This window comes from Amblyomma americanum, chromosome 1, assembly GCF_052857255.1.
Source record: "Amblyomma americanum isolate KBUSLIRL-KWMA chromosome 1, ASM5285725v1, whole genome shotgun sequence".
In the NCBI taxonomy this organism is placed as follows: domain Eukaryota; kingdom Metazoa; phylum Arthropoda; class Arachnida; order Ixodida; family Ixodidae; genus Amblyomma; species Amblyomma americanum.
The window spans coordinates 65,388,918-65,413,437 of record NC_135497.1 but is presented as its reverse complement, the minus strand read 5'-3'; the positions used below and the strand labels follow the sequence as shown (position 1 = coordinate 65,413,437).

The following is a 24,520-nucleotide window of genomic DNA, read 5'->3' as shown; positions in this document are numbered from 1 at the left end:
GAGGCCAAAACAGTCGCGTTGGCTAGCGCTGGGCCCGCGTCGGCAGCGCTGGCAGCGACGCAGGCACTGCGCCACTCCCGGCGGTCAGCCGGGCGCGTCAGAGCCTCGGGGCCTCGCGCGGCTACCCTGCGGGCTCAGTACCTCACGCTCGGAACCAATTTCCGTTAATTACGGCGACCGAGGCTGAATTAAGGCGAAAATAATCGCGCGGATGAAGGCAAATCGCGAGGGGTCGCCTCGCGAAAGGTGCGACGCGCGGCGGCGGGTCGTCCGCCAAGGTTCCCATCATGGGACGCTGGAAGAGGAACAGAGGCCGACTCCAGTCACCGCGGGGCCAAAGAGGCCTCGTGTAGCCGAGGAAATCGCGGGGAAGTTGCTCATCCGTCAAGCCGGTGACGTAGCCCGGTCTTCGCGCGCTGGCGGCCAATCACTGGTCGCAGGTGGTGCGCCGTGGCCGCCGGGCCCTATATGTCTCGCTCGGCCGTTTTTCATCTCCGCTCCCCTTTCCTCCCATCAGGGAGCAGAAGGAAGAGGGGGGGTACACCTCGGTCCTCCTCCCCTGCTCCCGGGAAAAGTGGCGCAGGTTGTCTCGAGATGTCCTGAAAGATCGCCCCGGCCGCTCGCCCTTTCAGTGGGGCTCATGTTCGCCCATTTTGCGCAGGAAAACAACTATTAATCACTGCATTCGCCGGTTTCATCCTGTCTGCGCCCGCGTTAAAAAGTAGACGTGCACATGATGGCCCCCTGGGTCGTCTGCTCATCTGAAGAAATTGTTCGTTTTTTTTTTCCCCGAGAAAAACCAATCTTGGTGAAATATAGACCGCAAACGCAAGTAAGCTCCCTGTTAAACTCGTCGGTGGCTCGGCTGCCTCGGAAAATCGGTGTGCACTAAGAACTATTCCCCAACCTAGGGATAAAAAAAAATTCAATCGAATGCATCATCTGTAATATACCTTGTTCCATTTAGACTGCCTACTGTCTTTAGTACTGCCAATTTTCTGTAATGTTTTCTCTTTCTCTTACTGTCCGTGCGCAGAAAAATACCTCACAGCTGCAAACCAGCGATGCAAATCGCAGTTTCTTGCATGATTTATCCAATTTTCTTCCTAGTAGATTTCTTCCCTAAGCAGCGATGGATATGCGCTAATAAAAGAAGGAAAACGAAAGACGATCCGTACTCACTTTTGGGGCAGCTTGTGGCCTTACGTTTTCACCTGAAAGAAGAAAAAATAAAGAAATGATGAGTCATCAGACTCCCACACAAATTCTGCGCAAAGAAGACAACTACGAATTATATTGGTATATCCGTCGGCTTCTGTGGCACAACTAGTGTGGTCATCTCGTTAACCAAGAGGAAACTGAGCAGTCTGCGAGCTCCATTCTAGATTAAGGGGCAAAAATAGCGCGTCTCTTGACTGCGAAAGTGAACAAAACTGAGTGCAGTAACACCCATTATCGGCTTTAGTCCATTACCTTAACAATGTAAACTTTAATTTCTTTTTTCTTAAATTATAGTTTTGTTTCGCTAAGTGGCGCCGCGAGGAACAAGTAGCGCGCTGGTTATCAGCCTCTGACAACAGAAGCAGTAGTAGTATTCGCGGTGGATAATTACTCGGGCAGGTTTATTCGTAACAACGAAGCAGGCAGCCACTTCAGTTATACTGCTGCAAAACTGCTAAACCCGCAGTAGGGACAGACTCTACTGCACGCCGCTACATACATATATACGCCGTATTCTTGCGCGTTTCCTTTTCTCCTCTTGTTCAGTGTTTTACGAACTCCCCTCGCTTGGTGCACATTTGCTGCGATAGCTATAATACAGCGCTTCGCAAGAACCAAGTCGAGGACTGCGTCGCGTGGCGAATGTGTGAGGGCCTCCGCGCGAAGGGACCGTCCTCCAGCCTGTCACAAGCTGTATCAAATCAAATGGAGCGGTTTCGGGGCAACTCGCTGTGGCACTTTGGGATCCGGTGCCGCACTGACCGAGCGAGCACCGTGCGCGTGGCGACACCCAGCGGCCAAGCGTCCGCCCCGTCGAGCGGCGGCTCCCTCGAGACCGCGCGAAAGTGTACAAAGCCTGTCCATCCATCCCGTAGGCCCGCTCGTCCAAGAGAGCCGCACACACTGGTCATCGCCACAGCGGTTGCCTTCGCCCAGCTCGATCAGTCACGGCGGGAAAATGTGGCGCCCGACGCTGCCACCGAAAGGGGCGACGCGCAGCAAAACACGCCGCCGAATAGGCGCGCGCTCGGCGGGGCCCCGCCTTTTCGCGGGGCCGCTTTTTTCCCGGTGGCCGCTAAAAGGATTCTGATGTAGCGGTTTCAGCGATAAGAGGCTGATTTACCGCGCGCCGGCCTCCTCGTGATCCGCGGCGCCCGCAGCCGATGGCACGCTATGCGCTCATTTGCATTAATCATCGTGCTATTTTTGTGGCCGCTCCATGAGGGCGCGCTGCCGGACTAATCAGAATTATCACCGGGGCCCCGCGGCAGCGCGTAGGGCTGCCAATTACCGCGGGCTGACCTCTCCACGCCCTCTGCCAGCCGTTTGCTTTCGCTCGTTTCGTCGGTCGACGCAATAATCGGGGCACCGCGTGTCAGCGGCGAGCGCTATATCACGCGCGAAGAACGGAGATGCATATCGCAAGGGAGAGAATGGCCCCGCCTTTTCCAGAGACGCGGCAAAAGTCACCAACCGATAGGAATCTCTCATGAAAAGGAGAGCAGATATAAGAGCTATGGCAGTCGCCTGAAATTTCTAACACCCTGTTCTTTGGCACAATTATTCCTCGTCAAAGGATGCGAGAAACGCGGTCCTTGGTCTGTTCCTTCGCGACATATGGGTCGTCACGATGCGCTACACAGGGCCGCGTTATTTTGGAATGCCCCCCTGATCGTGCACCTCGTACTTGATGCGAATAAACTTCAAGGAAAGGAGCACAAAACATGAAAGTGGGTCAAGGGGAAGCAGTGCGCTTTATCGACGGAGCCCCCTGCTGCACTTTACGAGGTGTACCCCAGCGGGCGCAGCAGTGCGCTCATTCCCGCCTGTGTGGTGCCGGCCCTGGACGTTTTCTCACACAAGGTTGCGTGCCACCGAGAAATGGTGCCCTCCAGAACGAGTGGACAACAGCATATATCTCCACCCGAATGCACCCACGGTTTTATGTTGACGCCTCTGAGCCATTTTCTTCTTGGAGTAATATTAATACCGCTGCCCCGCCTACCAGTTATATACAAGTGGTTGCGCTATGTGGTTTCAAATAGCGAAGAAAGAAAAATCAGCGACAGCTTTAAACTAATTTCAAGCCGCCTCTACGCCACTATAGGCTGCGTCGCCACTTCGCTACCGTTGGGGCTTAATTCAGCGCATAAGCCAGCTTCGAAGATATACGGCGTGGAACACCACTCTTGAGCGGAGTGGCGGTGCGCTCACTTTAACCGCATGCGCCCTCACGGGCGAGACGTGCAGGCGGCGCATGGGCCGTTCCACCCAGTGGATCGCCCCCGCTGGAGACCGGGAAGCCGCGCACGGGGCAGCGGTTACGGCTGAAAACAAAGGCACCAACAAGGGGCCCCCAAGGCAACGAGCGAGCCGCGCCATCGCTGGCCATTTCCTTCCCTGGAGCCGGCCGTCCGGAGCGCGCTGATGGAGCCGTTTCTACACACGCCGCCGCTGCCCTCGCAGTTTAGCCCGCACTCAGCGACGGCCGCCTTCCGCCGCCGCATTAAACGCCGACTGCATCAGCCCCCCCTTCTCAGACCACAAATGGGGATAAATGAAGGCTCCGCTCAAAGGCAGACACTCCGGGCTTTCTCTCTCTCTCTCTCTCTCTGTCCGTTTTGCTGTTCTAAACGTTTCCATACAGTCTGCGTATTGGCCTCGCGACCCGGTCCATTTAGGTTTCTTGCTCCTCCGCTGCAGCTGCACAGCCCTCCATGTTGGCAGCGCTTCTCACGCGCGCAACCTTTTAACTAAGCGGCCGCTTCGCGCCATGCTCGACAGTAACACGCCGACCCATTACCGCGCTAGCTGGCCCAAAACACCTGCGCAAAACAGTACGTTAATGGCGTAAATGTACCACTGCATCGATCGCGTAATGAATAACGAAGCTTTTCTTCTCGGCGCTGAAGCTGTCCTCGCGTGAGCACGGCAGCAGCTGCAAGAGCCTGGAGCGACTATACTTCTATGAGGGCTCTCCCGAAGTGGCTAAACTGATGGCATAGCGCTCCACATAAAGGCTGCACAGCAGTGGCGGCCACTACCAGCCCAGAAATAAGCCACAACTCCGAGAAAATAAAAACTTCGCCGGCATATTGGTCAGCCGCGTGCCGGGCGCGCGGAAGGGGGCGTGAACTATACTTTGCCTCTCGCTGCGTTCCTGGCGAGTGACGTGCTGTTAACAATGTACAAACGGACTAGAAAGGAAGTTGGCAATTTCTTGGGGGTGATGTTTTCCGAGCTTCCAGCGAAGAATGTTTCAAGGTGAAGGATTATGGCCGTTCCTTAAATTATTAGTTTTGATCAATAGGAGAGCTGCCGAGGTCCACGTTTTGCCAAACGTGTAATCGCGAACTCCGCCGCTGCCAAGGCTTCTGAACAAAACCAGGCGTCATTGAGGCCGATGCTGCTCCTATTGTTAGGGGGAAATAAGAGGCTCATTGCCAAGACAGCGACGCATTTATACACCAGGAAAAAAAGCCTCCGCAAGAACAACGTTTTCCCGAATGCACCTCACCAGCTTGCCGTTCCACTAGGGGCACCGGCACACGATGCCATCCCACTACGCGAGGCAGCATTTCACGACAAAGATTAAGAGCAGCGAATGTGGAGCGGAGCCGGGCACAGAGAGACTTGAATGAGAGACAGCCAATTGAATAGGCACACCTGGTAGCTCATGCACTGCAGTGTTTCCTTCCACTGTCCGAAGCGCTCACAAGTGAAGCGCGCCACTTCTGTACCACACGGGACTGCACGAAATGCAGAACCGCCCGCGTCTGTCTCGTTTCGCGCCAATTTTACCTCGGAAGACGCGGCTTCGTCTCCAGTTCGGCGACCCGTATTCCTCGAGTCGGAGAAAGCAGGCACAACTCAGCGGAAAGCCTCCGATAGAAGCCCGGTAAACACGCGTGCGGCAAACGGGTAGCCACGTAAAAAGCGAGCTGCGCTGTTTACCATCTCCTCTGCGGCGGCGGGTTTGCGGAGGTGCTCACAGCGACAGACGGGGCCGTCGCCGGCGCACGCGATACCGTTGATAGGGAAAAGCCTCCCACGCCCTATTAGGCGCTGCTCTCCCATCCGGATGAACAGCCCAAAGCCGCAGACCTTGGCCTCAATGTCGTCTCTCGGCGGACAGTTCCTTTCGCTCCGCCTTCTCCGCCCCGGCACCCGTCAGTGTCGCTTCCCCGAGGCTCGCAAATCCTATAGAGCCAATCGCGACACCGAGCGCCTTCACGTGCGTATACACATACACACAGACCACGTGCGCCGTCGGCTGCCGACACACGCGCTTCTTTCCAGCTCGTTCCAACAGCAAGCGGAAAGACGACGCGTAAAAAAGGAGAATACTAACCGACAATGGAAATTACTTATTCATTTACTGAACCCCTCAAATGCCCCTAACAGGGGTATTACACGAGGAAAAACGAAAACAGAATTACTCTCTCTCATCTCCTTTCTTTCTCCTCGCGTGAACCGAACTGCACGAGAGAGCCGCGCGCCGAACACCCGCAGATGCTGTGTACTTCGTGCAGGTGCAAGCAAGCGTGAAGGGCTTACCTCTGGGCGTCGCTTTCTTTGCACGGCGCAACAATGAAGCCGCCCCCCCCCCCCCCCCCCCCTTTTCTCGCCGACTCGACGCCGCGGCGGCGGAACAAGAAAGTGCGACAGGCGCAGCGAGCTGCTCGTTTCCCGCGCACTTGCAGCGCAGGGACAAATCGTTACTGTCGGCCGCACCTGACGCTGTGCAACGCAGCGCCGCTGCAGCTTCGCCCACTTTTCGCTCGCTGTGTTTTTCCCGCCAGCTCGGTCCGGAAGCGCGACGTTTCTGCTTCGATATTTCTTCGGTTAGTCGCAGCAATGTGTGCACATCCGCAGGCAAACTTTTCACAATAAATTGTCGCCACGAAGGACGTTGCTGCAGGCGGTTAATTAGCGTATGCAAAGACACGCTGTGCGTAAAGTGGAAAATAATAGCATTTGAAAACGTCGCGAGCCAAGTTCCCATGCTGGGCTCCGTCTCTCCTTTTGTGCGCAGTTAGCGAGTAATGCAATATTTCCGCACTGGCGCCTGTAATTATTTTCTCGTCGGAAGTTTATTTGCACGCGCCTTCATAATTAGTATTCACGCTCAATTAGGCTAAAGAAAATTCTATTTGGCAGCACGGGCACGGTCAGAGTCGGCTTTCAGTGCAAAAGCTTTGGCTACAAACCGAACTTTGCCAGCGGCCGTCGTACAGTAACATGGCTTGAAATTAGCACTGAAATAGTAATACAGACGAACCGAAAGGCGGGCTTGTTGTTACCGCAGCAGTGCAAAACAGACGACGACAGAGGCAACTCTTTTGTTCAGCCCTTCCTCGTTCCTGCCTGTTCGGTGCTGCTTTGTTTTATAATTATAAATATTCCATTCATTACCAGACGGCGGTAGTGAAATAACCTGAACATGAGCCATGCTCTCGTAAAGCTATAGTCTACTGCGACAAGCCACGCCAAAGCTAACTTTTTTTTAAACGAGTGCATAACATAGTTCTCACCACCGTTCGAAACGAATGAATGAATAAAAGCAAGGCAATACAGTAAACAGGGATTTATGTCCTCAAACATTGTGCCAAAGTGGTTGCGACGCAATGAGCCAGCTAACTATGACGCAGATAGATCCAACATTCATTTAAAAATAAACTACTTTATTATTAATGAACACGCCCCAGACACGAAGACAACTTGCGCTGCTGCCTGCAGAATAAACTCAACCGAGAGAAACCGCCGGCCAAAAGAAACAAGCCTAATGTGATGCCGTAAGAGTGTTAAAGACAAAATTTTTTGTGCTGAAAATAAGAAACGCGCACCCTTCGTTGCAAACTCTGAAACCAACCCTCTTCCTGCGGGATGACACGAACAGAGGGAGTATGTAGTAAAAAACAAACAAAGAGAAAACGCGTGCTTTGTCCCGTGCTGCGACAGGGCAACAAGCGCGCCTGGTGGCGGGAAAAGAAACAGACTAATAACGGGCGAACTGCGCAAAGTCGGTGTCAGTGCATGCGCCTGGCCGGCAACCGAGCAGTGCTGCAGGTAAGGAAGGTATCCTGCTGCAGTAAGGAAGCGCTCCTCCTCACAGCTGCTCTGAACGACCCTAATTTGCGTCGAAGCACGTGGCTGAGGGAACCGCGAAAGGCTATGAAAACGGCAGACGAAAGAAACTCATTAAAGAGGCAACGAATGGCGGATGCTGAAGCACCAACCGCGCCAGCGAAGGGAACGAAAGGACGGTGCAAAGGAACGGCACGAAGCTCCCGCGGCTGAGGCACCTGCCAAAGCAGAACGAAAAGCCCATTTGCAGCTCTACGTAAGAAACCAGAAACTTTAAAGTCCGAACTTTTTTTCCACAGCACGCCAATAATGAAACCGTGCTTTTCTGTTAGCTCTCTCCCTCTTTCTTTAACTTGAACGTAGTTTGAAGGCGTGCCCTGTGTGTTGGGTTTGATCAGGAGCCGCCGGTTAAAGAGGGAAGGCGACCGTTCTTTTTCCGTTCAGTTTAACGCACTGTGATGTCTACTGTCGGCCCCCTTAGTATCTTAGTAGAAACGCACGATTTATTTTCTGGCTTCCATTTTCTTAGCAGGGGCTACAAATGAAAGAACGTACAAGCACGGAAGCTGCACGCTGCAAAAAAGAAAAGAGAGAGACCTTAAAGGGCGGGCAAGCTTCCGTCAACGCCTAAATTTCAGCGCACATGTTGGCTGCGTGGCACGGAACGCAGCAAGAGCTTGTGGTACGAGAAATTCTTGAACTTATAATTCCACTAATTCGTTATAATTTCATCTTCGCACCTGATAACAGTTACCACAGCCTTATATGAATACGAACATTTCAGACTAACAATAGGCAAAAGTAGACAAAAAGATATTCGTGGCGTGGCATATACTCAACATCGCGATCATACAAGATAACTATATCCCTGACTTAGTGCCCCCTCCCCCAATACAGCAGTTCCGCAAATATAATGCTATTATAAAATAGAAACAAAGTTTAGGATATTACAGTAGCAATTTTTTTAGGACAAGTAACATTTGTCCGTAAAGTTCCGAGACTGAGTCCGTTAAAAAAATGCGTGCAACATTGAAATCATTTGTGCAACACCCCTTCGAAAGAGTCTCCCTCGCAGTATATATACACAGCTCACAACGCTTCTTGAGGTCTTGGAAACAGTTGGAAAACGCTTCTTTTGGCAGGGCTGTGAGCTCCTTTGTCGTGGCGTCTTGGGTGGCCTCCACGCTCCGCATCCAGCAATCTTTTAGGGCTCTCTTCACACGAGGAAACAGGAAAAAATCGCAAGGAGAGAGGTCAGGCGAGTATGGCGGATAGAGAAGTACAGTAATGCTGTGCTTGGCGAGAATTTTTGTTACGCTGAGAGCAGTGTGCGGGCTTGCGTTATCGTGGAGAAGGCTCCATTGTCCAGATGCCCATAAGTCAGGGCGACGGCATCGCAGTGCATCACGCATGTGCTGGGGCACGCGGATATAAAACTCCTGATTCACCGTCTGCCCTTGTGGGACCAACTCGTAGTGTACGACGCCTCTGGCATCGAAAAAAAAAACTATCAGCATCGTCTTTGTTTTGGTCTTCTGTCGCCGCACCTTTCTCGACGCCGGAAATGTTGTGGACCGCCATTCGGCGCTCTGCCTCTTTGTTTGAGGATCGTATTGGAAACAGCATAATTCTTCTTCAGCAATGATGCTGGCGACGAATGCAGCATCCTTCTCTGCCTCGGAGAGCAAATCAGCGCTCACTGATGCCCGCGTGTCCTTCTGGTCTTCTGTGAGGGAGTGCAGCACAAGTCTGGCACTCAGTTTTCGTTTCCCCAAGTTCTCACGCAAAATTTGGTGGCATGTTCTCTTACTAATGGCGAGAGCATCTGATAGCATGCGGACTGTAATGGTGTGGTCTTGCTGTACCATTTCCCTGATCCGAGCCACGTTGTTTACATTCCGTGAGGTTGGAGGGCGCCGCTGCCTTGTGTCGGCTTTTACCGACGTTCTCTCCGAAACGAACCTCTTGTGCCACTCGAAAACTCGGGCCCACGATAACGTGCCGTTTCCGAAAGTGTCACGAAGGAGCTCATACGTCTGTGTGGCTGTCTTGCCATGCTTCACATGGAATTTCATGTTTACACGCTGATCGAGGTGGACGTCCATGTCTCCACATTCACTCACAGTAGAATGCGCGGGCGGCTATTGACAACGTATTTTTCTACATGCTTTGTCATCTAGCGGCTGCCACAGCAGTTAAAATAAATAGCTCAGGCTAGCACGAAAAGATGGCGCTACACATATGTTTTGGGGAATCATTTCTAGAGAAGAAAATAAATCAGTCTCGAAACTTTACGAACAAAGGTATACAAAACTTGTAGAAAGACTTATTCTATCAGGAAAGGAAACTACTGGTTTATACATTTTTCTCATACCAACCGTAGCTTAAATATGCTGCAGCGACCGCATGTCTATTTGCTTGAATACCTTCGAAGCGCAAAATGTTAAAAAAAAACTATTTTTAAGAAAAGTTGCAAAGGATGCGTTATCCCGGAAACCACAAAAATTTGTACAGATTTTATGTAGCGTGGTGGTTCCTCCTCCAATTTTTGTCTAGGATAATATTTTGAATTCATTTTCTTTTGCTGTTGTTGCTTACGAAACCGAAAATCCGTGCAGTTTAAGCCAGCATACAAGAGAGAGAGTGCGCGAGCATGCGTGCGTGATTCAGTACAATTATTTATGGCATATTTTAACTCTTATCCCTCGGACGTACTGCGCGTGATTTATTATGCCAGAAAGCAAGAAAACAGATTTGCCTGCGTACGACTTCTTATATGTTTGTGTGCGGGTTGATAAAATTATTTTTTCATTGAGTGCATTGATATTTTCAATTGACAAATTATATGGGTTTTCCATACTACACATTTTCACCTGTTTTGTTGTTGTTGTTGTTGTTGTTGAAAAACTGCCCGACAGTGTAGCAGAGGAAAATGTGTACTACCAGAATGAGTGACGCAAGCATTTGTTTTCTATGTACTTCAGATCCACCATTCTTGTGCAGTATTCCCTTCCGAAATTCAGCTGTATTTTTCTTTTCCAAAAGCAGATCCTGCTCCAGTTCCCTCTGAGGAGACTTAAAAGCGAAGTCAAAGACTTTCTTTATTGGAAGCCAAGAACCTTATCCGCCTTTTTAGTAGAAGCCGTCCGGTTCCGGTGCAGATGAAAGTGTTCTTTTACGCCAGCCACAGTACCGAAGCATGCGATCCCAACATCTGCTAATTATGCTACTGCTCATGTTCTATTAAAAAAAAAAATCTGAGTTCAACGTCTCCTTCCTTGTTTGCAAGGCAAAAAAAAAAAGTCATTTTTGTGTCTGTGCACGCTTGCGCATATTATTTTTTTTTTTCAGTTCATAAAAAGCCTTAAGGATGAAAATTTTGGCGCTGTTAAAACCGGAAGCCTTATTAGTCTTGAACTTGGCGTTCTCCGCGAACAGCCGCACTTTCATCTTATCTTACCTTAGTAATCATGCTTGTTCTTGTCGGCGCATCTGGTTACGTACGTCTTCGGTTTTCTCATCTTCCACTCTTCGGCAAAGGCACAAAAGCAAAACCTAGTTCGCGGAAAAAAGGGGCGGACGAAAACAGACCGTTTTCCTTTCGTGCTAAATGAGCGCGCAGTGCCTCCTGCCAAAAAAAATTCATTACCTCTTCGCTGTGCAGTATCAAGGAATGTTCCGAAAACTTGCGAACATAACTGGGTTCATAATTAAACCGGGATAATTAAGTTTCTCAATTCGCAAATCTACGGCGCACAAGCCATGTATAAGCAGATCCACAGTGCAGACACGTAGTCAGCGGCACAAAGGTCCCCAGAAGCAGGTTTAGCTGGAGTGCAGGTAGCAGGTCTGCTCGTGGCGAGACACTACAAATAAAGAACAGCCACGGCAGGAGGGGCTTTCGCTTCTCTTTAATTATAATCTGTTTCGCCATAGTACTTCTATGCTGCGCTGTATGGGTATCAGCCCAAGTCCACGCCGAGAAAAGACATCGATGAGCGTGGGAAAAAAATAATCAGTCTAAGCTTGCCTTTTAAACGATTACTGAAGCCCCTGCTATAGGCGCCCACCGCTATGCGATCTTGAGAAGTGCGCGTACTGATGTAATTCCTTCGCTCGAACGAAGGAGAGGAAACGTATACCCTAATAGCGGCCCTGGGTCCTCGAGAGCGGGTATTGCGAAAACGGCCGAGCTACATCCCAGTAAATCCATCAGGACGGAGTAACCTCTCTTAGACGACGTAGACCAGAATGAGGGTCCGCGCGAAGTCATCATAGTCAGATCCTTGAGAGCTCGTAGGTTCCGAGAGGCAGAAGAGCGTGGCACACACACCGGGTCCCGCTGGCCTCAAACTTTGTTTCCCAAGTGTAAAGAAGTGGGGTACACTGAACACATGCACGCACACACGACACCGATCCATCCGCGTGAGTGCCGGGCCAGTCGCGGGTTACTACGCCTCCCGAGAAAAGGAAGCCCTGGACGGGCGCCACGCACGCGCCAAAGGTCGGGCTAGGGGATTGCTCATCTTCCGCCGCTGCAAAGTCTTAAAACCGCGCGCCAGCGAATAGCTTTCATCCTTTTAGATTGTCGCCGAGCAGAGAGCCCTGCCGGCGTCGCCTGCGAACGAACACACCGAAAATTGAGATTGGCTTGCGCGGCCGCCAATTTAGGCGAAGGAAGCGGGAGAAGGGACCAGGAGCAACACTGATGGTATCGAACAGCGGGGCTCGGCTGGGCCGCTTTCTCCCGCTTCAGCCAACGAGTGCTGCTTCATTTCTCTGTCGCGATAGTTTCGCCGGGGCGCGGTATTTCTGCCTGCTCTTCTTTAGTCGGCACATTTCTCCTGCCTCCGCCTGTCCGCTTTCTTTGCTTTGTTCCCGTTACCGTTCCTCGAAGGCAATTCCTGCGACATGATGCGCGGGGGGATAATCAAACGAGAACACGGCCGTCGCCATGCGGAGGACGAAACAAGGGAGAAGGCCAAATGGGGAAGGAAGAAGAAGAAAAGGAGGGGGTGGAAAGCGCGAGCGCAGCGCCGCCTTGTATCTTTCGCCGCTCCCTTTTCCGAGCCGCCGCCAGCTGCTTCTGAAGCGACGCTGCGCTCAACTAAACACTGACGGCGCGAAGCAGAAGTGTCGAAAAGAGAACAAACGAAGCTGTAAGTAGGAAGCAGAGTTACAAGTGAAAGATGCCGCCAGGGCTGGAAACCGTGTCATTGAGGCGAGACGAGAGCGATAGAAGAAAGGAAAAACGAAGCGAGCATCGTGGTACGTGCGCGCTGGATTTTTCAAGAGCCTGATCGGAACACTTTGACACACTCTCTCTTTTCGTAGCCGCCCTCCCCCTGCGCCCCTCCGGCACGCTCGTTCGGGAAAAGGAGAAGCAGCACTGGGCTCGAAGAACAAGACACGACTCATCCGCGGCAGCGCGTCGTTGAGAAAAAAAAAATGAAACTTAATAAACGTCGAAACACAAGTCAGCAGGGAAAACCGATTCCTCAAGCATATTTCCTTTTTCAGCGGTACTACTTTTTCTTTTTCCCTCGTTCTGCTGGAGTCAAACGCGTAGTTCCGTAAAGAGATGTAAAATGGTGAAATTCGAGCGCTCGCGCCAGTGTATGAGGCTGTTCACAAAAGGACGCCTGTGCGCCTCGTCTTGCAGCCCTTGCTTTCCTTGCCTTCGTTTGCATTTTCTTTTTCTTGTCCGTGACGGTGTCATTTTGCCAGCAGCACTGCGCGGCGGTTTCGCCAGCGTTGCTGTCGGCACCCGCTCCGTGCCATTGGCAGAAGAAAGAGACGATGCTGTGTCATCGGAAACTTCGACTGACGAGAAAAAAGCACCCCCCCCCCCCCCCCCCCCAAGGCGTCATGCCTGCATCTCGTACTTTTCCGAAACGAAGCGATGTGCTTTCAGTGCAGCCCAACAGAGATAGTAAGGTAGGCCTCCCGTCAGACGACAAGAATGACTTGTTTCGAGCGTCGAATAGTGGAGTAAATTTTGACCGAACGCGTTTGAAAGTAGCGCATCTGCAGGCTATGATGGATGAGTTTTTCCGGGTTATTTTCGAATGCGGTACCGCTCCGCTGTATCTAATTCTGCTTTGATGAGACGTGTGCTGCATGAGTTTCATATTTTGCTTTGCTGCATTGTCACAATGCATTTACAGTCATCCTATAAGTTCGATTCTAATCATTCAATGAAATCAGTCGCTGTCAGCAACGCCAACGGCCTTGGTTGAACGTCATTAGAAAATGGAAGCACTCTGTGGTTGATTCTAGCGTGCCTATAGCAGCACGATATAGAAATATCTGTACATAGTTTCACACCATATGCATTTACCTCGGTCAGATGTCCTCACTAATTATTCAAAGAAGGTGATTTAGAGGAAAAAAATCAAAGCATGTCCGCACGAAAATGACCATTCGAGGAACGAAATTCGCCTGCACTGCTGTTCGAACCAAGCATCCCTGTGTGCCAGGCAATCACGCAACGCAGACGGCCCAAGAGTATTTTTTTTTTATTGCATGGAGTTACACCCACCCTGGCAGGCTTCAAGCACGATTTAACCAGGTCGTATCCCGCAAACCGTCATACGCAGTCACACCACCATTTTTCTCTCACTTTGCCCGCACATCAACATTCCGGGAGACACACAATGCATCGAGTAAAGGCAGCCAGGCAGGAGGTCGATCCTGCGCAGCATATACCCCCCGCACCACAGCACACTGCTCTTTGAACAGAGACTTCGATGAACGTAGCGGCTGTGTGTGCCGATCCGTCATGCGGCTATTCCACAGTCTAAACAGTCCGATGAGCACTAATATCTCACATAGAACCTTAGAACCATCCATTTTAGGCAAAAATCTTATAGTATTGGGCGTAATCTCAATGTCCTTTTTGAGAGTCCGTTGAAGAATGCCCCAAAACACACGGCCTGACGACAAAACACTAAGCAATGATTAATAGTTTCTGGATGCTGACACAAACGACAGTTCACAGACCATGGCAAAAAAGTCCCTTTTTCACGAAGCTGACTTTTGACAGGTAAGTTCGACGTATGAAGCTTAAAAAAGAAAGCCTTTGCGGCCGAGTAAACACACATCCGTTACACCCGCTCAAATACATTGCTGTCTAGAAAGGAGATAAAAAAGAAAGCCTTTGCGGCCGAGTAAACACACATCCGTTACACCCGCTCAAATACATTGCTGTCTAGAAAGGAGATGTAAGGCTGCCAATACATCGGTACAGAAAACAACGTCTCAGTCACAACTTTTGCCATCTGTCTTCTGGATAGATTGTATAGGCATTCTAAGGAAAACCGTACAGTGGGGAAATGGAATGTGTCGGCGACTTCTTTAAGAAAACCCCACAAAGTGGGAGCATAGGCAGTGGGAGCAAACAGAATAGACATATGAGCACTTAATCGTCTGTTAAACACAGCTAGGAAGAAGGAATGGTTTGCTGTTCTAAAAAAGAAAAACCTTGAAACAAGCTTATGAACAAGTGCTGAAGACCAGCTCCACCAGCCTCCAGAGGGAGAAAATTGCCTCGACGCATACGCTCCCACTGAGAGCGCCACACAATTCTATGCGCTGTCTGTACTTTTTTCTTTGCACAATGAAACACCTGCATGACATATATAACCTTCGAAACCAAAAAAAAAAACATTGCAAGCTTATGCTCGTGCAAACCGAGACAGCTCCCTGCCCATCCAAGCCTGGGTTTGTCGCCTAACTCACCAGATCTGAGAATCCCAGTGAGGCCCACTCTTGCGATACTGATGCAAGGGAACCCCAAAAATACTGTAAATCTTTAGTCTCACCTGATGCCGCCAAAAAAACTTGGTTTTGCGCCCCAGTGACCTGCCCACAACCCCTTCGATTTATCAAGGTTAAGAGACGCACCCGAACTATCACAAAACTGCCAAGTGACGCGCAAAACTTCGAGCGCATACTTTGTACCAGAACAGAAAAGGGCAACGTCATCAGCATAAGACAAAATTTTAATTCCACATTTCGATGGTGAGAAGCCACGAATTGCTGTGTTCTTGATGATACTACGACATAGGGGTCCAATATATAAAGCGAATAACAAAGGTGATAGCGGCCAGCCCTGTCGAACAGATGTTTTAAGTGGAATAGGTTTGGTAAACTTTTGATTAACAGTCGGTCTTGTAGCAGCCGCTTTATAACATAGTTATGTGTCTTTAAGCCCGACATCGCCAATGTTTGAGTTCTCTAATTCAGCAAACAAAAAATCATGACGCACCTTATCAAAAGCATTTGCCAGATCAATATGAATAAGAGCCACTTGACTGACCTCATCTGACACTGTCTCTGACACAGAACGTGTGATGTGGATATCGTTTTGAAAACCACGGTCTTTGATTCCGCGCACTTGGGGCGGCCCTTATAAATCTAATCCCACAACCTGCACAGGAGAAGAAAGAACCCTCGCAAATATCTTATAATCCACGTTGCATAAGAATATCGGACGATTCCCTTCAACAGTTTTCAACCGATCAGCGTTCGTGCTTTTCGGGATTAGTATGGTGTGACCAGTCTAGAACGTGGGAGGCAAAAAGCCCGTGTCATAAGCTGCACTTAAAACTTCCAACAAGGCAGGTGATGAGCTAAGCATAAACGCTTTACAGAGCTCACTACTTCGACCGTCTGGGCCAGGAGACTTCTGGCCCTGTAGAGAAGAAATGGCCAATTTGACCTCATCTAAAGCAATAGACCCCTCAATGACTGCACGCTGCTCATCTTCAAGACGAGGAAATGCTTGTTTTAAGTGACTGAAATCGGAATTACTGATCGGGTTACAACTGCCACCAAAGAGCCGCATATAATAGTTAAAGAAAGCACCAAGAATACCTGGCGTGTCAGTGTACGCATCACTTCCGCTACGAATTTCTAAAACCTCATTAGAAAAAGCAGCCTGCCCTTCATAATTAAACGCCGGGCGAGACGGTTGTTCATTAAAGAACCCCCGCGTTCACGACCTAATCAAGGCAACCTGATATTTTTCTCCGCGAAACTGTCGTGGTGATAGTGATTATGGAGTTTTATGGCGCAAAGGCATCTATGGCGAAAGAGCGCCATGGCACAAAGTTTCTTCTCCTACTCAAGGTGGAGTCAAAGACCCATTTCCCAAGCATTTCACCTTAAATAAGCCGAACACCAGACCAGGGGAAAGCTTGTACCCATTGTATCACCGGTGGGTACCCGACGGCAGTGGGGATCGAACCCCGCACCTCCCGCATGCGAGGCGGATGCTCAGCCACTTGGCCGCCGCTGCGGTGAGAAACTGTCGAAACTGCGCTTTAATATTGTTGATATCACCAAGATACGATCCCGGAGCAATTCTTTCCAACTCATGTAATTCACTCAGGGCGCGCTTCAATTCACGAAGGTGAAGGCGCTTCAAAAATGTGATCCGTGATGATGCTTCAATGGCAAGATTCTTAACCTCCTTTTTGAAAATATCGCACTTTTGAAATACTGAGAGGTCTGCATGTTCCCACGTATCTTTGAAGCAAGCAGATACAGCGATCTGAAAAAATTTCGTCCGAGAGGGGGGAATTATTTAGCTTCCGTAGCTCCCACCGCGGTTGGAGAAGGGGCCGAGTGCACCTTCCTATCTGGACAGACATCATGCAGTGGTCGCTGGAAAATATCGGCTTCCCCCAATATCCATGCACTGCGGGTAATGCGCCAGCAGTAACGTAAATCCTGTCGGGTTGAGCATTCCAAGAGGATTGTAAATGCATGAAATGTATTACTATATCGCTTTTCATTCGGTCAATGTCAAAAGGTCGTGCTCACAAAATAAGTCGGTGAGAACAGCAGAACTTGCGTAATAACGTCCGTGCTACACTGATCGATCCCCATGGTTACATACACAATTGAGAACTCCCAGCAGTAAAATTTCCCGGTCCGTGCGCAGGATGGTTGCCAATTACGAGAAAAACACTTTTCTACCCTGCCGTTTTACAGGCGCATGCGTCACGAAGGGTAGTTGGTTGAAGCGCGCTTGAGGGGCACGAAGTGAACGCGTTGTGATGTGCACGACGGTAAAGTGTGTTGGGAATAAGTGTCACGTGACAACAGTGACTTGCTAAAAAAGTTGCCCTACTGAATACAAGCGGCACATGATAAGGGTCACGTGACAACGATGACTTGCAAAAAAAGTAGCTGATATTCAAACACAAATGCAGTAGACTGCAGTGCTCTACCATTTTTTAAAATTTAAATCATTAAAATTTTCTCTCATAATTTCATTTCTATTGATAGAAATAATTCTTGCGCGCAAATCGTATTCAAGGCGGAATTCTTTTTAGCGCAACACAGAAAGGGGACAAGACAGAAGACAGGCGCCTGTCTTGTTCTGTGTTGCGCTAAAAAGAATTCCGCCTTGAAAACATGAACCAACTAGCCCCCAAGCAAACACTGCTGCTATGCAAATCGTAGGCGCGGTGCATGTTCGAGCCACATTCCTGGGCGTCAAACAAAGTTGTCCGTTTATTAAAGCAACACTCTTGTTTTCATGCGCAGTAGCGACGTTGCCTTCTCATGCAAGAAGCGCAGGAACCGTGCATAAATGCGCCCGTATCCCGCTTCCCCGTTTTAGAGGTGCGCGCTGAGCAAAATCTCAATGCATTGAATCCCTAACAAATGAAGGAGGAAGCTAAATTACAATAATCAGCCTGTTGTATTTTTCTTTGATCATGCAGCATGTATCTGCTGGTGCTAGTAAGATAACTGCGACTCCCAGCAACAACGTTCTCGTTCAACTGCAGTTTGTTCATTCGGTTTCCGCGAAGAACCTTCATACCGCTGACCTAACTTCGCTGAGTCGGAAAAAAAGAAGTAACGAACAGAGGACACAAGCCAACGTCATGATGATTAGCGAAATCGTGTAATCTAGCCCAACCAGCATGAACACATCTGCCTCACAACGCGGGGTTTCGATACCTCCTGCGGCGATAGAAGCCAGGGGCGGCTAGGGAACGACCATCTGCGAGCGACCAAGGCACTGGCAGAATATGACCTTGAAAAAAAATGACGTGGGTGAGGGGAAGGAGGACAGATGTGAAGGAGCCAGACTTGGAAACGTTCTCCATCGAAGGTGCCCGGCGCTCTCGGCCCGCGAACGTCCGCCCGCACCTGGCGCCGTTCCCAGGAGTCGACGTCGGATTTCCCCGCGCGTCACGCGAACACGCGCCAGCGCCGGCGGCAGTCAACTGCTTCCCGAAGCAAACACTTCCCGGCCGCGGTTCTTGCAGACACGGCAGAGGCGAGAGAAGTGTGCCGATAACTGCCCCCCCCCCCCCCCCCCTTCTGGTGCTCTGTTCCTTTTCTTGACTTCCGCCACTGCCTCCTGTTCGCTTTCCGTTCCGAATAAATATGCAGCAAGCCAGCTGGTCGGCTGGGACGTTCGCGCCTTCTTTTTCCACGCGCGTTGCTTCGAACAGAAACGGCACGCAATCCCTTGTCTCTAGTGAAGTCAGTTGTGCAAACACGCCACCTTCTTATTTAATGAGGCGCTGCGCGGCGCCCCGGACAAATTCGGTTTGATGACGCGAGAAACCTGACCGCGAGAGGCCTTGCAGGATTGCGCGAAGCAGCTCCTCGTGGCGATGGTTTGAACGCCTCCGAACGGAAGGCGCGTATGTCGGAGCTGTCGTTAGCGCCCGCCTCTCTTCTTCCACGTCAAGGGTTTGACGGAAGCCCGTCTGGTCGGGACGGTATGTGACAAAAAATAAACGGCGCCGACCACCCACCAAAAAAATGTTGCCACCCCATCTTCACACCTCCCTTATTCCTTATTTTCTCCTGGTAAACTCAAACAACAAAGTTTTCGGTTGGATACTGCGCACGCAGCGATGATGACGCCTGGCTAGAGACGGAACTTCATACTCCCCATTTGGTTGAGACGTCGCCGCTCGTACAAATATTGGCGGCGAACAGACAACCCAAGAGTACTATACTTGTCACTGAATTGAGAGCGGAGTATCGATGCGCTAACTGTAAATTGCAAGTCAGTAGAGAAACCAGACTTTGTGATCTTCCTGCAACAGACTAAAAACCATTTGCGATATTCATACTTGAAACAGTGCAGGAAGCAGACGACATAAGCGCTTGTGTCGTCAAATTGCGTTATATCTTAAGAGTTCTTTCCAACAGCAAGTCACCCAGTTCGCCGCTCTAAATAAAATTACTTTGGTTTCAGTTTATTAGTTAGTTACTAAAGGTGCAGACATCGCATATGCTATAGAGTCCGAATGGATGCCCAATAGTAAAACAGTGAAACGGGATCGCTAGAGCTCTCGACACAAACGCTGAAATCAAAACGCCGATGTCCAAAATGGCGCAACATTACTATAAATCTGGTGATTCCGTAAGCAGTCTGTGTACATCAGTTTATATGTTGCAGCATATTGCATAAAAACGGTTAATTAATAATAACACAGTCTATACAGGTAACGCTACAACCGCTACCTTGTTACCCAGTGAACGGAAGTTGTTTGAATGTACAGGATGGAGAGGGATCTGTGCTGGCAACGTTGAGCCCATCAAGCTCAATCACCAAAGCTGAGCCCACAGCCCGGCAAAAGAAGGCCCTCTGCAATATCCCCCAAAAGATTTCGCGCCTTGCGCCAGCCGCGGCACTGTCGTTCCGCAGACTTCGATCCTTAGCTCAAATCATACAATAAACAACACGCGCGCGATGATTTGCAAACAACACACGCAGGCATGGCACGTGCACATAAACACGCAACACGTACGTTTAGAAAGTTTCTGCGCTAAGCTTGAACTAGTCTGAACTTACGCGTGTAAACACCTGATTGGCTCAAATTACTTAAAATGTTTTTTTGGTTTATGGGGGTTTAACGTCCCAAAGCGACTCACTCCATGAGGGACGCCGTAGTGAAGGGCTCCGGAAATTTCGACCACCTGGGGTTCTTTAACGTGCACTGAGATCGCACAGTACACGGGCCTCTAGAATTTCGCCTCCATCGAAATTCGACCGCCGCGGCTGGGATCGAACCTGCGTCTTTCGGGCCAGCAGCTGAACGCCGTTAAAATGTTCTTACAGTGAGGGAGGTCAACGCATGAACAGCCATTCCTTCACGCGCGTTGCGTCGAAAAGCACCGTAGATGCCGTGGGATAATTTACACGGCAATATTTATTTAACCACACAGTGAATGCGATAATTATAGAGCAAAAACTGCGAATGCTGGGCCCGCTTTAACGGCCATCCTACTCTTCAATTTAGCCTAAGAGGCGAAGATTACGGAGGGCACTTGAATTGCATGCTGTGAATGCGAAGGCTTTGTGTCTCATCGTGGGCTACTTGTTAAATGTTTCAAAGGCCTTTTGTTGAAGGCTTTTAGGTCAAAGGCCGTTAGGTGAAGGCCTTTATGTCAAACGCGTTTTCCCTAAATGCCTTTAGAGTAAACGTATTGGACCCGAAGGCCTTCAGTCTACAGGCATTTGACCTAAAGGCCGTTTGGTGTCTATATATACATTATTGGGTTCTCTGTTGAATCTCTGAACTTGTAATCTTATGGCACAGCCCAGCTTTTCAGCGAGCAGTCTGGGGCCACGGTGACGCCATTGGAGTTCTCGGACCGTTTCGTGTGGACGACAACAGCGAGTTTCGTTGACGATGAGCCAAATAATGCTTTCGCATTAATATTGCTAATAGTGTTCACGGACACATCTACCGCAAAGCAGCGGGTAGCATGCAGCGTGGTGACTTACTTCTAATTATTTGTTTCAGTGTAAAAAGTTCGGCAGAGAAATGGTCGGAAGGCTGCTCGACCAATCTTGAGAAGTACAAGAATATATTGTCCAAGAAGTCGAAACTAGAACACGGATGTCTTCTGATGGATAAAAAACTTGACCGAAACTAATTCGATCTCCGCAAATTATAATGCATGCTAATTTTGATAATTTCAGTGAATAGAGGATTTGTCCTGTGCTCATGTTGCTTGTTCCAAGACTAGCAATCTGATGCCCCACCTACGACAACACAAGGCAGATTCGCTAACAACGTTTCCAGTATTGCTACTATAACCCAGTTTTCCGTATTTTAGTCCGAATAGCTAACTTATCTGGAATCCCAGCGCGTTCGGTAACAAGATTTGCTTTTTATATCACTTATTCGCAAGGCAATATGTTCTCTTTCTTTGTTGCTTGTGCATTTTTTGTAACAGTGTTTACGTTGTTATCTTGTTTCTCAACTTCCCGTATTAACCGCCTGAAGTGGTTTTTCGTCTTTGAAAATTGTGCTCTGATTTATGTCCCCGCCCCTCCTATGTAATGCCACCAGTGGGTCCTTAGTGTATTTGAATAAATAAAATAAATAAAAATAAAAAATAAATAAATATACGCCCATGTCTGCTTCACCATGGCGATGTCATGTAGGAAATATGTGAATACCCTTCCGGCCGACACAACGAAGAAACTGACGGACGATTCAGCGTTCTCAGTCCAAATGGGAATTAGATGCGCTGGCACTTGGGTTTCTACTTCGGTTTCAGTTTCCATTTGAAGCTTGGTTTTCAAGCTCAAGCAGACTTCAGACAAAGATCGCCGAAATCGGTGAGCTGGGCCTTAGTGCTAGCGCACTGAAAGTGGAGGGGGCACTTAAGCTCCGCCTTAAAGGTATACGACGCGATAGCGTTAATGTATTAATGCCCATATATGCAGAATTGCTCATTCTCTACGTTCTTAGATCGCTGGCGGGAGTCCTCATACCAGTCCTGGCGCAATGGTGCCGCGGTTAAGGGATGCGCCACTACCCAGCGATGGTAGGTGCTGTCACCGGTGGGGCTGCCGCCTGCCGTGCACGGTGGTCAGTTTGCTCACAATCCGGCGGGAAAGTTCTGATGTCACAAGGTCACATGGTCACAAGGTCACGTGACCAAGGCGGCCCACCTGCCAACCAGGGGACCACCTAGGTAGCCGGCGGCTAACCGCTGGAGCCAGACGGACAGTGCCGAAATGGGACAGTGGAGGTATTAGTGCTGTTGCACTGACAGCCCTCGTTCCGGCTTTCGCATGCCGATACACGGCAGCGACGAGAGTTTTGTGGACGCAGGTATTAAACGCGGGATTAACAGTGAGTTTACATCTGTTGTGCGTAAAACTGGAGCTGAATTAGTGCTAGGTATTGTCCAGGAAGAAGTAATGCTTAACCTTCGTCGATAAAAAACAGGAGGTAAATTACTATGCACTGTGTAAGCAAAAGCAAAACAAATACCTCCAGGAGTAATACTTGTAGCCATGTGCCTGCGCTTGGGTGGGTCACTTATTCCAGAACCATGGGAATACATGATATTCGAGCTTGTTTTCTAGCTCCTCCTTTTCATTTGTATAGAAACCCCGGCATTAAAATGCTGTAACGCCAATCATCATCTGTTGTGAAGTAACCGACTACCGTACACTTATAGTTCGGTGCACCGCATGTCTGCGTGTGATGTGTAAGACTCGCAGCATCTGTGTCCAAAGTGTGGCGGCTTTGCATACGGTCGAGCGTCCCCCAACAAAGGTAGCAATGCCCGTATTTTTGAAACATGCTTTTCCAAACGAGAGGTCACGCACATTGCCGAAGTAGGGTCGATCATCAGCGTTTGCTCGCCATCTCGAAGAGAAATGGGCACTCCAAGGGCGACACTACGGAGAAAAAATGTCCACAGCACTGCCTTGGATCCCACACGTGCGAAGCAGTGCAGGAAAGCACTTCTTTGTTCTACTGGCACGCAAATCTCAGCCAAAATGACACAACTGATCCCTACGAAGAACCTTTTGTCCTCCTGTTTGGTGAGCATAATCTCAATGATTTGTCTTTCGTTACTTTTCCGAGCGCCCAGATATAGTTCGGGCTCTGTTTTGGGTCCGGTGTTGCCGATGAGTAAACTGCATGCGCTATATTGATTTTAAATCTGGAAATTTAAAGCTAGTTTTTTCCCGTTAAAAAAAAAATGCGCATCCCGTTTGTCGTTTGCGTTATTTCTAGATGCGTACCTTCAGGAACGAGTCAACTAAACCAGATCAATGTAACATTTCACGCCAAAATTAGCATAACAAGGCGAAGTGGGCAGTCGTGTTTTGATTTATTGAGCGATATCGAAAAAGAACTGCGCGAACACTTTTTTTTTCCTCCAAGCAGCCGTCAAACGAGAAGGCTTTTAGCATTCGGCAGAACACGTTCATTAATAGAATCGGGTGCTCAGATGCTCCAGGCGTGTAGGCGCACGCCCATTCCACTGCTTCATAAAATATTTCAGGTAAGGCGCTTTCGCCCCAATCGCGTGGACTGGGATTACGCTTAGGTCTAAAGAGCAGCTTATTCAGACACTGTAATGGTTTTCAAACGTTTTCCCGTGACTCGCTGCGGTGGCTATGGCGCTCGGCAACTGAGCACAAATTGACGGATTCGACCTCGTCCTCGGCGGCCGCATTTCGTTGCAATTCCCCGGGAATTCTTCGAAAGCCAGGTCGGTGTTAAAAAAAAAAGAAAAAAATCACGCGGTCCAGACCGCAACTTTTCACATCACTTTCTCTAGCGGTTCGAACACTTCGCGCAGCAGAGCAACTGTCCTACGCAGCATATTGTCAGTTCCAGATCACATCGCTGACGAGACCCCTTCCCAAGTGGCGGACGTTACGGGCACTTTCTCGTGTTCACATTTGACGGTACGGGCGCAGTCAGGTGCCTGCCCGTCTAATAAACGGCGACCAGTACGTAAGGAGCCAATACGGAGGTTAATCAGGCATAACTACGAGCACAGTTTACGCGTACGCCCCGTATAGTTTGCTCGCGTAGAGCGACAGCTCCACTGTGGACGCGCGACAGCCTCGCTGTGCACATCGCGCCCTTCGCGACGACGGGACAAAGACGCCAGGAGGGCGCCCAGCGCGGGAGCCCATTTTCTCGCTGACGTGACTGCATCGCGGGCGACGTGCAGCCATCCATCAACGGGGCGGCCCCAACAGCAGCGGGGCCCGTTCGATCCTTCCCCGGGCGCATCGCATCGGCCGGCATCTTCCTGCGACCAGCGTAAGCGCCGATGCGCGATGGAGCGCGCTTCTGCACGGACGCTCGCGCTCATCACTTATTTATTGCCTGCGAATAGAAATACGCGGGCTCCAATTCGGGCCCACTCTCGCTTGATCCTTCCCAGAGGACGGCGGGCC

General features: G+C 49.8%; 1 protein-coding gene across 1 annotated transcript in view; it reads right to left on the bottom strand.

The window, feature by feature from the left end:
* The window catches only part of LOC144101219 (uncharacterized), a 337,728-nt gene that overhangs the window by 104,808 nt on the left and 208,400 nt on the right, over positions 1-24,520 (bottom strand). The window contains exon 3 of the mRNA XM_077634326.1: positions 1,183-1,214. Coding sequence (XP_077490452.1) covers positions 1,183-1,214 — 32 coding nt within the window. The remainder of the gene's footprint in view (positions 1-1,182; positions 1,215-24,520) is intronic.